The sequence below is a fragment of the Protopterus annectens genome, chromosome 3.part1 (genome assembly GCF_019279795.1).
Source record: "Protopterus annectens isolate FY-2018-M chromosome 3.part1, PAN1.0, whole genome shotgun sequence".
Lineage (NCBI taxonomy): Eukaryota > Metazoa > Chordata > Ceratodontiformes > Protopteridae > Protopterus > Protopterus annectens.
Window position 1 is genome coordinate 533,222,986 of NC_056732.1, and position 15,247 is coordinate 533,238,232.

The 15,247-nt window shown below is 35.9% G+C and overlaps 1 protein-coding gene across 1 annotated transcript in view; it reads right to left on the bottom strand.

Annotated features, from left to right (window-relative positions):
• Positions 1–15,247, bottom strand: part of XYLB (xylulokinase) — a 1,259,970-nt gene that overhangs the window by 231,094 nt on the left and 1,013,629 nt on the right. Inside the window, exon 17 of the mRNA XM_044066952.1 lies at positions 11,233–11,320. Within this exon, the coding sequence (XP_043922887.1) occupies positions 11,233–11,320 (88 nt within the window). The remainder of the gene's footprint in view (positions 1–11,232; positions 11,321–15,247) is intronic.

Genomic DNA, 15,247 nt, shown 5'->3' on the forward strand with positions numbered 1-15,247 from the left:
ACACGTAGACTGAAGAAGGGAGTGGGATAACAAATAAACACACACTGTTGATGTAGAAAACATTACGAAGCTTCTATTAGTAACACGTAGACTGAAGAAGGGAGTGGGATAACAAATAAACACACACTGTTGATGTAGAAAACATTACGAAGCTTCTATTAGTAACACGTAGACTGAAGAAGGGAGTGGGATAACAAATAAACACACACTGTTGATGTAGAAAACATTACGAAGCTTCTATTAGTAACACGTAGACTGAAGAAGGGAGTGGGATAACAAATAAACACACACTGTTGATGTAGAAAACATTACGAAGCTTCTATTAGTAACACGTAGACTGAAGAAGGGAGTGGGATAACAAATAAACACACACTGTTGATGTAGAAAACATTACGAAGCTTCTATTAGTAACACGTAGACTGAAGAAGGGAGTGGGATAACAAATAAACACACACTGTTGATGTAGAAAACATTACGAAGCTTCTATTAGTAACACGTAGACTGAAGAAGGAGTGGGATAACAAATAAACACACACTGTTGATGTAGAAAACATTACGAAGCTTCTATTAGTAACACGTAGACTGAAGAAGGGAGTGGGATAACAAATAAACACACACTGTTGATGTAGAAAACATTACGAAGCTTCTATTAGTAACACGTAGACTGAAGAAGAGAGTGGGATAACAAATAAACACACACTGTTGATGTAGAAAACATTACGAAGCTTCTATTAGTAACACGTAGACTGAAGAAGGGAGTGGGATAACAAATAAACACACACTGTTGATGTAGAAAACATTACGAAGCTTCTATTAGTAACACGTAGACTGAAGAAGGGAGTGGGATAACAAATAAACACACACTGTTGATGTAGAAAACATTACGAAGCTTCTATTAGTAACACGTAGACTGAAGAAGGAGTGGGATAACAAATAAACACACACTGTTGATGTAGAAAACATTACGAAGCTTCTATTAGTAACACGTAGACTGAAGAAGGGTGGGATAACAAATAAACACACACTGTTGATGTAGAAAACATTACGAAGCTTCTATTAGTAACACGTAGACTGAAGAAGGGAGTGGGATAACAAATAAACACACACTGTTGATGTAGAAAACATTACGAAGCTTCTATTAGTAACACGTAGACTGAAGAAGGGAGTGGGATAACAAATAAACACACACTGTTGATGTAGAAAACATTACGAAGCTTCTATTAGTAACACGTAGACTGAAGAAGGGAGTGGGATAACAAATAAACACACACTGTTGATGTAGAAAACATTACGAAGCTTCTATTAGTAACACGTAGACTGAAGAAGGGAGTGGGATAACAAATAAACACACACTGTTGATGTAGAAAACATTACGAAGCTTCTATTAGTAACACGTAGACTGAAGAAGGGAGTGGGATAACAAATAAACACACACTGTTGATGTAGAAAACATTACGAAGCTTCTATTAGTAACACGTAGACTGAAGAAGGAGTGGGATAACAAATAAACACACACTGTTGATGTAGAAAACATTACGAAGCTTCTATTAGTAACACGTAGACTGAAGAAGGGAGTGGGATAACAAATAAACACACACTGTTGATGTAGAAAACATTACGAAGCTTCTATTAGTAACACGTAGACTGAAGAAGGGAGTGGGATAACAAATAAACACACACTGTTGATGTAGAAAACATTACGAAGCTTCTATTAGTAACACGTAGACTGAAGAAGGGTGGGATAACAAATAAACACACACTGTTGATGTAGAAAACATTACGAAGCTTCTATTAGTAACACGTAGACTGAAGAAGGGAGTGGGATAACAAATAAACACACACTGTTGATGTAGAAAACATTACGAAGCTTCTATTAGTAACACGTAGACTGAAGAAGGGAGTGGGATAACAAATAAACACACACTGTTGATGTAGAAAACATTACGAAGCTTCTATTAGTAACACGTAGACTGAAGAAGGGAGTGGGATAACAAATAAACACACACTGTTGATGTAGAAAACATTACGAAGCTTCTATTAGTAACACGTAGACTGAAGAAGGGAGTGGGATAACAAATAAACACACACTGTTGATGTAGAAAACATTACGAAGCTTCTATTAGTAACACGTAGACTGAAGAAGGAGTGGGATAACAAATAAACACACACTGTTGATGTAGAAAACATTACGAAGCTTCTATTAGTAACACGTAGACTGAAGAAGGGAGTGGGATAACAAATAAACACACACTGTTGATGTAGAAAACATTACGAAGCTTCTATTAGTAACACGTAGACTGAAGAAGGGAGTGGGATAACAAATAAACACACACTGTTGATGTAGAAAACATTACGAAGCTTCTATTAGTAACACGTAGACTGAAGAAGGGAGTGGGATAACAAATAAACACACACTGTTGATGTAGAAAACATTACGAAGCTTCTATTAGTAACACGTAGACTGAAGAAGGGAGTGGGATAACAAATAAACACACACTGTTGATGTAGAAAACATTACGAAGCTTCTATTAGTAACACGTAGACTGAAGAAGGGAGTGGGATAACAAATAAACACACACTGTTGATGTAGAAAACATTACGAAGCTTCTATTAGTAACACGTAGACTGAAGAAGGGAGTGGGATAACAAATAAACACACACTGTTGATGTAGAAAACATTACGAAGCTTCTATTAGTAACACGTAGACTGAAGAAGGGAGTGGGATAACAAATAAACACACACTGTTGATGTAGAAAACATTACGAAGCTTCTATTAGTAACACGTAGACTGAAGAAGGGAGTGGGATAACAAATAAACACACACTGTTGATGTAGAAAACATTACGAAGCTTCTATTAGTAACACGTAGACTGAAGAAGGGAGTGGGATAACAAATAAACACACACTGTTGATGTAGAAAACATTACGAAGCTTCTATTAGTAACACGTAGACTGAAGAAGGGAGTGGGATAACAAATAAACACACACTGTTGATGTAGAAAACATTACGAAGCTTCTATTAGTAACACGTAGACTGAAGAAGGGAGTGGGATAACAAATAAACACACACTGTTGATGTAGAAAACATTACGAAGCTTCTATTAGTAACACGTAGACTGAAGAAGGGTGGGATAACAAATAAACACACACTGTTGATGTAGAAAACATTACGAAGCTTCTATTAGTAACACGTAGACTGAAGAAGGGAGTGGGATAACAAATAAACACACACTGTTGATGTAGAAAACATTACGAAGCTTCTATTAGTAACACGTAGACTGAAGAAGGAGTGGGATAACAAATAAACACACACTGTTGATGTAGAAAACATTACGAAGCTTCTATTAGTAACACGTAGACTGAAGAAGGAGTGGGATAACAAATAAACACACACTGTTGATGTAGAAAACATTACGAAGCTTCTATTAGTAACACGTAGACTGAAGAAGGAGTGGGATAACAAATAAACACACACTGTTGATGTAGAAAACATTACGAAGCTTCTATTAGTAACACGTAGACTGAAGAAGGAGTGGGATAACAAATAAACACACACTGTTGATGTAGAAAACATTACGAAGCTTCTATTAGTAACACGTAGACTGAAGAAGGGAGTGGGATAACAAATAAACACACACTGTTGATGTAGAAAACATTACGAAGCTTCTATTAGTAACACGTAGACTGAAGAAGGGAGTGGGATAACAAATAAACACACACTGTTGATGTAGAAAACATTACGAAGCTTCTATTAGTAACACGTAGACTGAAGAAGGAGTGGGATAACAAATAAACACACACTGTTGATGTAGAAAACATTACGAAGCTTCTATTAGTAACACGTAGACTGAAGAAGGGAGTGGGATAACAAATAAACACACACTGTTGATGTAGAAAACATTACGAAGCTTCTATTAGTAACACGTAGACTGAAGAACGGAGTGGGATAACAAATAAACACACACTGTTGATGTAGAAAACATTACGAAGCTTCTATTAGTAACACGTAGACTGAAGAAGGGAGTGGGATAACAAATAAACACACACTGTTGATGTAGAAAACATTACGAAGCTTCTATTAGTAACACGTAGACTGAAGAAGGGAGTGGGATAACAAATAAACACACACTGTTGATGTAGAAAACATTACGAAGCTTCTATTAGTAACACGTAGACTGAAGAAGGGAGTGGGATAACAAATAAACACACACTGTTGATGTAGAAAACATTACGAAGCTTCTATTAGTAACACGTAGACTGAAGAAGGGAGTGGGATAACAAATAAACACACACTGTTGATGTAGAAAACATTACGAAGCTTCTATTAGTAACACGTAGACTGAAGAAGGGAGTGGGATAACAAATAAACACACACTGTTGATGTAGAAAACATTACGAAGCTTCTATTAGTAACACGTAGACTGAAGAAGGGAGTGGGATAACAAATAAACACACACTGTTGATGTAGAAAACATTACGAAGCTTCTATTAGTAACACGTAGACTGAAGAAGGGAGTGGGATAACAAATAAACACACACTGTTGATGTAGAAAACATTACGAAGCTTCTATTAGTAACACGTAGACTGAAGAAGGGTGGGATAACAAATAAACACACACTGTTGATGTAGAAAACATTACGAAGCTTCTATTAGTAACACGTAGACTGAAGAAGGGAGTGGGATAACAAATAAACACACACTGTTGATGTAGAAAACATTACGAAGCTTCTATTAGTAACACGTAGACTGAAGAAGGAGTGGGATAACAAATAAACACACACTGTTGATGTAGAAAACATTACGAAGCTTCTATTAGTAACACGTAGACTGAAGAAGGGAGTGGGATAACAAATAAACACACACTGTTGATGTAGAAAACATTACGAAGCTTCTATTAGTAACACGTAGACTGAAGAAGGGAGTGGGATAACAAATAAACACACACTGTTGATGTAGAAAACATTACGAAGCTTCTATTAGTAACACGTAGACTGAAGAAGGGAGTGGGATAACAAATAAACACACACTGTTGATGTAGAAAACATTACGAAGCTTCTATTAGTAACACGTAGACTGAAGAAGGGAGTGGGATAACAAATAAACACACACTGTTGATGTAGAAAACATTACGAAGCTTCTATTAGTAACACGTAGACTGAAGAAGGAGGTGGGATAACAAATAAACACACACTGTTGATGTAGAAAACATTACGAAGCTTCTATTAGTAACACGTAGACTGAAGAAGGGAGTGGGATAACAAATAAACACACACTGTTGATGTAGAAAACATTACGAAGCTTCTATTAGTAACACGTAGACTGGAGAAGGAGTGGGATAACAAATAAACACACACTGTTGATGTAGAAAACATTACGAAGCTTCTATTAGTAACACGTAGACTGAAGAAGGGTGGGATAACAAATAAACACACACTGTTGATGTAGAAAACATTACGAAGCTTCTATTAGTAACACGTAGACTGAAGAAGGGAGTGGGATAACAAATAAACACACACTGTTGATGTAGAAAACATTACGAAGCTTCTATTAGTAACACGTAGACTGAAGAAGGGAGTGGGATAACAAATAAACACACACTGTTGATGTAGAAAACATTACGAAGCTTCTATTAGTAACACGTAGACTGAAGAAGGGAGTGGGATAACAAATAAACACACACTGTTGATGTAGAAAACATTACGAAGCTTCTATTAGTAACACGTAGACTGAAGAAGGAGTGGGATAACAAATAAACACACACTGTTGATGTAGAAAACATTACGAAGCTTCTATTAGTAACACGAGACTGAAGAAGGAGTGGGATAACAAATAAACACACACTGTTGATGTAGAAAACATTACGAAGCTTCTATTAGTAACACGTAGACTGAAGAAGGAGTGGGATAACAAATAAACACACACTGTTGATGTAGAAAACATTACGAAGCTTCTATTAGTAACACGTAGACTGAAGAAGGAGTGGAATAACAAATAAACACACACTGTTGATGTAGAAAACATTAAGAAGCTTCTATTAGTAACACGTAGACTGAAGAAGGGTGGGATAACAAATAAACACACACTGTTGATGTAGAAAACATTACGAAGCTTCTATTAGTAACACGTAGACTGAAGAAGGAGTGGGATAACAAATAAACACACACTGTTGATGTAGAAAACATTACGAAGCTTCTATTAGTAACACGTAGACTGAAGAAGGAGTGGGATAACAAATAAACACACACTGTTGATGTAGAAAACATTACAAACTTCTATTAGTAACACGTAGACTAAAGAAGAGAGTGGGATAACAAATAAACACACACTGTTGATGTAGAAAACATTACGAAACTTCTATTAGTAACACGTAGACTGAAGAAGGGAGTGGGATAACAAATAAACACACACTGTTGATGTAGAAAACATTACGAAGCTTCTATTAGTAACACGTAGACTGAAGAAGGAGTGGGATAACAAATAAACACACACTGTTGATGTAGAAAACATTACAAGCTTCTATTAGTAACACGTAGACTGAAGAAGGGAGTGGGATAACAAATAAACACACACTGTTGATGTAGAAAACATTACGAAGCTTCTATTAGTAACACGTAGACTGAAGAAGGGAGTGGGATAACAAATAAACACACACTGTTGATGTAGAAAACATTAAGAAGCTTCTATTAGTAACACGTAGACTGAAGAAGGGTGGGATAACAAATAAACACACACTGTTGATGTAGAAAACATTAAGAAGCTTCTATTAGTAACACGTAGACTGAAGAAGGGTGTGGGATAACAAATAAACACACACTGTTGATGTAGAAAACATTAAGAAGCTTCTATTAGTAACACGTAGACTGATATTTCAAACCAATTTTCTAATGTTTTTCTCTGCTTGATACTGTGATATACATCAACAAATTATTCATTATATAAATGGACTCTTAGGTCACAACTATAATTTTTTGTCACATTTTCCCCATATCTTACAGTAGAGTGAGACATAATTACATTTTCTATATTTTCAATTGGCTAGTTCACGATGGGAGCTATTTCACTCTGTTGTGCATGACCAGTTAAATAATACATCATGGCAGGGCATAAACAACTCACATCTTAGTGAGTGGGAGGAGTTGTTTGGACAATAGGGTGTACCTGAGTAATCAGAGTACACAGCCCCTCCCCCAACTATGTGAGTTCCAATATGAATTACTACCCCTGACATTGCTGTGGTGTATTGCTAACATACAATGGCCATTATTTTAAAAAGAAATATTATATACTTTTTAAATAATGCACTTGTAAAATGTGATGTGTGCTGCACAATTGTGCAGTGGACAGTACTGACACCTTACACCAGCAAGTACTTCAGTTTGATTCTCTGCATAGATGCCTTCTGTGAGGAATCTGCATGTCCAACCTGTCTTTGCATGGCTTTTCTTTGGATGTTCCAGGTTTTCCCACATTCCAAAGACATATGGCAGGTAAGCTGTCTGTAGGTGTGTGCACATGGATGTATGATATTGAAGAAAGGCCTGACAGTCTACATCCATTTCTCCATTTGCCAAGTAACCTCTGTGGATGGCAGTGGCCATTCATGGGGTTTTCTATTGACACAACATAAGCCATGGATTGATTTGTCTGCATTCTTCATTTGTTAACTGGGATGGTCTATGAACCTTTTACAAACTCGGTCCACAAGGGTAATATGTGTACATGTACATGTGTATATACACACACACACACACACACACACACACACACACACACACACACACAGAAATCTATATCTCTATCTGTCTATCTATAGTAAAATAAATTGCATGTATTTTGGGAAAAGGGAGAAAACTAGAGAATATATATATATATATATATATATATATATATATATATATATATATATATATATATATATATATATAAAATATATAACACACACATGCACACAAACTTGTATATACTGTTCCCTGACATATAGTCAAATGTTGCAATAGTCAATGGAGATGTTTACTACAAAATAATGTCAACAGTGCTATTTGCCAATGATATGTGTTACCGAACAGTACAAATATTGAAAATGAGTAACACCAAGTGAATTCTACATGCAGTGCTCTACACAGATGTAATAAAAGCCAAACATACCTACAATCACAATAGGAAGTCTGAACAGAGTACAGCAAGTCATATTCCATTTTCAGTTTATCCGTTTTATACAGGACAGAATAAGAACTAGTGGCAGGACACTTATTCTTTTACAGTGATGCAAGCAGAAGCACCCGCTGCAGTCTGTGAGCAAGCAGAGCCTCGGGCAGTACTTGTAGAGTTCTTTCAACAGCAAGTGTTAACCATATGTAGTTTGTAGGGAACGACATCTGCAGCTTTGGTATGTCTCCATATCAACATGCATGCTCACACGCTGCACAGCTGTAACATTCATCTATGAGTGATACTATGTTGTGGTGCATCAATTTTACATTTCAGAGATAAGAAATGAAGATGCCTGGAATCTCATCAGTTAACACTGGACCTGGTGCACTCAGTACTTGCTATCCATATATAACATCACAGAAAAGGAAGAAAATGTTGATCATAGATGGCTACTTATACTATTTCGAGAGACAAACTTCACAAAAATGATATTGGTGTTATAGGAAAGTGTGTGGATCCTACTGCAAAGGGAGAGCTGTCACAAACGTTACGTCTCATGTGGATGAGCTACAGAAACCAGCACCACATAATCATCTTCCGGAAGAAGACGTACCAAAGAAGTATGAAGTACTGGCCAATTTAAAGGATAAAGTGGAGAAGTGTATTGATTTCCTATGCATGGTGACTGTGTTTTTGATATACGTAGTGATGTAACAATCCAATTTCCCTCAAGATCCTTTCTCAGTAATACTACCCAGCATGTGCGACATAAACTTGTATGTCAAAGTGAGGATGTGCCTACATCAGTTCTAGATATCCAACCTGATCAATGGCCATTGAAATTTGGTGAATAAAAAGGTTAAGAATGACATGTGTGACACCTCATTGCTTATCCTATCAACATTTAAGAATGTGTGACACATCCATTTCTGAAATCTGGACAGTGGATGGGACATACATCATCAGCGTGCCAATAATGCAACAGCTTTACTTTGTGCAAGAATACACAGACATACATGGATGATTTAGAAGTTTCCCATTTATAATTGCTCTAATGACTTCCAAATTATGATTCCCTGACATATGGAATTCCATTCTAGACAGATTTACACAATGTTCATTTACACCTCAACCAATATACATTGTATGTCACTTTGTGCCTGCTACAATCAAGTCTTCATAAAAACTTCTCTAAAAGCCAGATTCATGAATGCTATTTTCGTTTAAGTCAGAACATTTGGCTCAAAGTACAAAATCTTGGGCTCAGTTCGCAATATCGCCAAAATGATACATTTAGAAGTTTTATTAAACAATTACTAGAATCTACATTTTTACTCAGCAATGACATTTCCAGTGCATTTAAGACATTAACAGAGAATGTTCCTGATGGACTGAGTGACTTAATTCTTTATTTTGAGCAATACTATGTGACAGGCAGGAAAAGAACATTTACAAGATTTGCAGCCACACTTCCAATACCACCAGTTTTCCCACCTACATTCTGTTTGTTTTATGATATAAATTAAGCCGGCATGCCTTGCACTAGGAATCTCATTTAAGGTTGTCATAAGAGACTGAAATGTCTCCTTGGACAGTGTACTACTGAATTATCTGATACTGTGACATGTACAGTGAAGGAACAATACAGGACAGACCAGGTATGTGTACGAATGTCATCCAGGGAGAGATGTACTCCATCGAAGAAGCAGGCAGTGGACAAGGACAGGAGCATAACACATACAATTGACAACAGAGGGAATTACAGTGTGTTGGAGGTACTTCAACTTATAGCACTGCAACTACACACCTAAACGCCAACACCTTTGAGTGATTCGCTGGAATTTACTATATGTTGGACTTATCGCATTAAGTTGTTAGTATGTTGGTTTCTCAAAGTGTGGAATAAAGCATTGCAGCTTCTTTTAACATTTCATACCATACACACATGTAAGGTAAGTTTGTAACAACTGTACATTTACTACCATTTTGTGTCCAACTGCTTATCGTTTACTAGTATAAATCATGTTTATAGTACTGGCCTTCGGATTGAAGGAAGTAGACCTTCTTATGATGACCATAATAAGGTGTGATACCATCACTTTTCACACCCTTCTCTGGATGTTCTATGTGTCATTCCAGTATATTATAAACGTTATATTAACATATTCTACATTTTTTAATCTAAGAATATCACTAACTGTGAAGGTTCCACAGGTTTACTTGCATGACTGGTATCATGTGCATACAGACATTTACTATGACTTTGGCTTATGGTATTTGCACTGTTAAGTATTAAATTTCATCAGACAAACTGATGTTTCCAAGACTGTTTTGACATTCTTATGGCCAATGCAGTGATCAGCCATACTTTAGGGAACCATATATATTTATATAAACACATAAGATCCACACATATGTACACATGCATATATGCATACATATAATCATTTAGTGTAACCAATCAACCAGCACTTTTTTGTACAGAAGCGATCAGATGAAAATGAAAGACCAGGAGAAAACGTATCCATACAAGATGAGAACATAGAAACTCCATTGTTACAGTGACCAGATCTCAAGACTAATCCCTGGAGATACAAGGCACAGCTTTTGTCAATGATCCATACCGCAATTCTTGACTCATTCTGCCCTTCTGAATCAAAGTCCCATTTGTCAAGAAGGAGAGTTCCTACCTCCTAAAAATATGGGGATCATGACTTCATGGCTCAACCTCTTAAACATTTTTGAATAGAAACCATAGCTGACCACTAAATGGAATCATTCAAGTGACAGTAAATTGTGAAAGTCAGTGATTGCCATGTTAGAAGAAATGAAGTGGTATGGTGTGGTATGTACATGTGCATTGTGTGGCACGTACATGTGCATTGTGTGGTACGTACATGTGCATTGTGTGGTACGTACATGTGCTACCTTTCAAGACAGCTACCAGATGATGAGTGCCTTACCATGTTATTCTTACAATGCATCATATCACTTAAAAAACAGAATATGGCTTAACTTTGCAGTGTGTATGTTAGTCTTGTTAGTACTGTTAAATCCACTCATGCAAGCATCTGCTTACCATGCTTTGCTCTATAGGCACACCCCAGGCAAGCTGAGTTTGCAATGTCGATGGTATAAACTGGAGCACCAAAAACATCAGCAAGGACCTGCAATATATATAATAACCTGTTATCATGGCGGCCTGTCATAAGACACAAAGATATGTAAAGAAAGTTTGGACACATACATAAACAGAGCAGGGATCACAAGGCTTGGAACGCCAGCAAGCAATGGCAAGATTCCTCTGCATATTACAATGTAACCACTATGCATGCCACATGACCATACTATGCATTGTTAACCTTTATAAATATACTCTAGGTAAAAATGGGTAGGCAGTAGACTCTATTACCAAGTCTAAAGTGATGCATATCACAGAGTCACTCTATGAACAAAACTGCATACACAGGTCACTAACTTTAATATGATTGGCTGAAACCACTTGTTAATCATGACAGCATTTTATAATCACTTACATAAGAAGCTAAGCAGTCCCAGTTAAAATAATCAGTTCTGCAGATCAGAAACAAAAGAGAAAAGAATCTCATTTTAGTGCCTTCACTTAGTAGTGAACTACTCAAACAAATTCACATCTCAGATTACTGTCCCTTGCATTAAAGTACATTTAAATGACCAGTGTACCACAAAAATACCCAATCAACTATCATGTTCTTGGAGGTAACCTACAGATGATCACATGAAACAGGGAGAGAATATGCAAGCTCCACAAAGAGAATGGAAGTCAGAACTGAACTCTGGAACTATGAGGTCGAAACCTTATCCACTATGTCACATGCCAGTCTAAACCAAAACTGCTGCTGAGATGGCTTCCTTTCAAAAGCACCTCAATTTCTAACATCTGAAAATGTACCTTTTGTATTCTGCAGCTCACATAACACAAACTGGTGACATAACTGATGTTCACATACTTGCCAGCTATAACTATGAATGGTCTAGCATTAAAGCCTCCAGTGTTTTTAACTGTTCAGTATTCACAGTATAACAGATCAATTATTCTCCTTTTAGGTATCGCTCTTCACTTCATTTTATCTGTGCAAAAAGACTGTGTTCCCTGTTACTGTGCACATCAGCTGAATATATCATGACTTTGTCAATAGTGAGAATTTATTAACATTGAGATACCTAACACTGATCAAATATACATTTAAACCCTGTGAAATTATATGCAATAATTACAGTAGGAACAGAGGGATTAAAGGCATACAAAAACTTTTTAGTCAATATATACAAAGGGGGACATTTATGATTTTATGCTAGCCTATAACAATCCATATAGTGATAGATTAAAACTCCATGCCTAGAAAATAGATTAGCACTGGGACACCCACCCACCCACCCCATTATTGCAATACCCTTTGAGGTTAATGACTGTTTAACTTGATCCTGACAGTCAGTCATTTTCATTCATAGCTAGACTCATACCCTCCAATTAGAGGCACATTTCTGACTGTATACACATCAGATATCTGCTTGTGTGCAAATAAATGAATATATATATATATATATATATATATATATATATATATATTTATATAATATATATATATATATATATATATATATATATATATATATATATATATATATATAAAACAGCTCATGAATCTAATTCAGCTCACTGTCGCCTGAACCATACAATGCAACCCATTACAAGCCGCACAACATGGATGTGGCCATCAGTTACAGCTTCTTGTATATCTGTGTACACCTCAAATGTGTGCTTGTGATCAAACAAATGAATAAATACATAAAATACATAAATAATGACCCTGGAATGTGTTTTAGCTCACTGATGTCAGAACCACGCATAGCAACCACACAGATGTGACCATCAATTACAGGCAAATGGATGACTCTGATTGCAAGCAGAAATCTGAAGCTTAAAAAAACAAATAATGAACAAGAATGAATCTTTAGCTCATCGCTATCAGAACTACAGACTGTACTCAACTGCAGTCCCCTGACATATGTGAACTCCAATTACAGCCACGTTTATGATTGTGCACACCTTAAATTGCTGCTTACGGACAAATTAATGAATAAATATAGAAATAATGACCCAAAAAAGTATTTTCAATTTGCTACTGTCAGAACTATACAGTGCAACCCATGGCAATTTTCCACACTACACATGCACTCATGCACACAGATGTGACCATTTGCATACCTTTGACATCGGCTTGCAATCAGATGAAAGTATAAATGTATAAATACTGGTCCAGGAATGTACTTTCATCCCTCTATTGTCATAATCTGTAAAGAACACCACATATTTTTACAAGGAAGTTATGAAGCTATCAGTCAAAATTGTGGACAGTACAGAGCAATGCCCTCTACACACACACACACACACACACACACACACACACACACACACACACACACACACACACACACTAAAAACATGTGAGAAATGGAGACCAGAAAAATGACAAAATTTGAACCTACAGACAAGCAGAGTATATAAAACTATTTTTAAAGATGTTTTGAATGACTAGTTCTCATTGCAACAAAAGGTTAAAATGAAAAGATAAACTGTGATTAACAAGAGCATCCTGAATGTGAAACGTATAAAACAAGCTGAAGACAGTTCAGATAGACTGCTATGTTTCTTTTCAAACTAAAACAGAACGAAATCCTACACAACAGAGCAAACGTAGAACAAGGAGAAGGGAAGGAAACAGTTACAATGCAAAGCTCTGATTAGGGGACTGAAAGTTTCACTGCAAGGAGAAAAAATAACTGTGAAAACCTGCTTTGTCACTTACATCCCTTTGTTAGAGGTGTGGGTTTGAGACTTTACTTTAAAATAGTATTTATCAAGAAATAATATCATTTACATCCCTTTATTAGAGGTGTGGGTTTGAGACTTTACTTTAAAATAGTATTTATCAAGAAATAATATCACTTACATCCCTTTATTAGAGGTGTGGGTTTGAGACTTTACTTTTATAAAATAGTATTTATCAAGAAGTAATATCACTTGCATCCCTTTATTAGAGGTGTGGGTTTGAGACTTTACTTTAAAATTGTATTTATCAATAAATAATATCACTTACATCCCTTTATTAGAGGTGTGGGTTTGAGACTTTACTTTAAAATAGTATTAATCAAGAAATAATATCACTTATATCCCTTTATTAGAGGTGTGAGTTTGAGACTTTACTTTAAAATAGTATTTATCAAGAAATAATATCACTTACATCCCTTTATTAGAGGTGTGGGTTTCAGACTTTAAAATAGCATTTATCAAGAAATAATATCACTTACATCCCTTTATTAGAGGTGTGGGTTTGAGACTTTACTTTAAAATAGTATTTATCAAGAAATAATATCACTTGCATCCCTTTATTAGAGGTGTGGGTTTGAGACTTTACTATAAAATAGTATTTATCAAGAAATAATATTGTCACTGTTGGCTTTTATATCACTATGCAATACTGGATTATAAAGTACCATGTTAAAAGGATCCATGAGTCTAGGAAAGTCCAAGCTATTTTCATTTTTTTAATGCTTATATCTTATGTTTTTAATGCTTATATGTTATGTAACATACATCTGAAAATATTGTGACTATAAGGTCTACACTTATTAAAATGAAAGATACACATCACAAAACAATGTATTCATAGGAGTACATTTTTAAACATATTTACTTCAACTGGGTAAATGAATTGGTTCTTCTTGGACCTCTTTTAGCAATGACCTGGGCCTCAGTGCAATTTATGGAGGTGGAAGGAAAACAGAGTACCTGAAGAAAAGTCACACAGACACAGTGAAGATCTGTAAACTTCCGACAGTGAGCAGAGGTCAAGACTGAACCCAAGGACCTACAGTTGTATGAAAGAAGCCTTAACACCACCATGCTCCCATTCTCATCTAATAAAATAATTTATTAGAAAATCTTTATAGCTAGATTGGAAGTTTCCTTAAAAAAAAAATAATCAAAGATTAATGCTGGATAATTTATGACTCAGTGGATACATTGGATACATCTATCCATCGAAAAACAA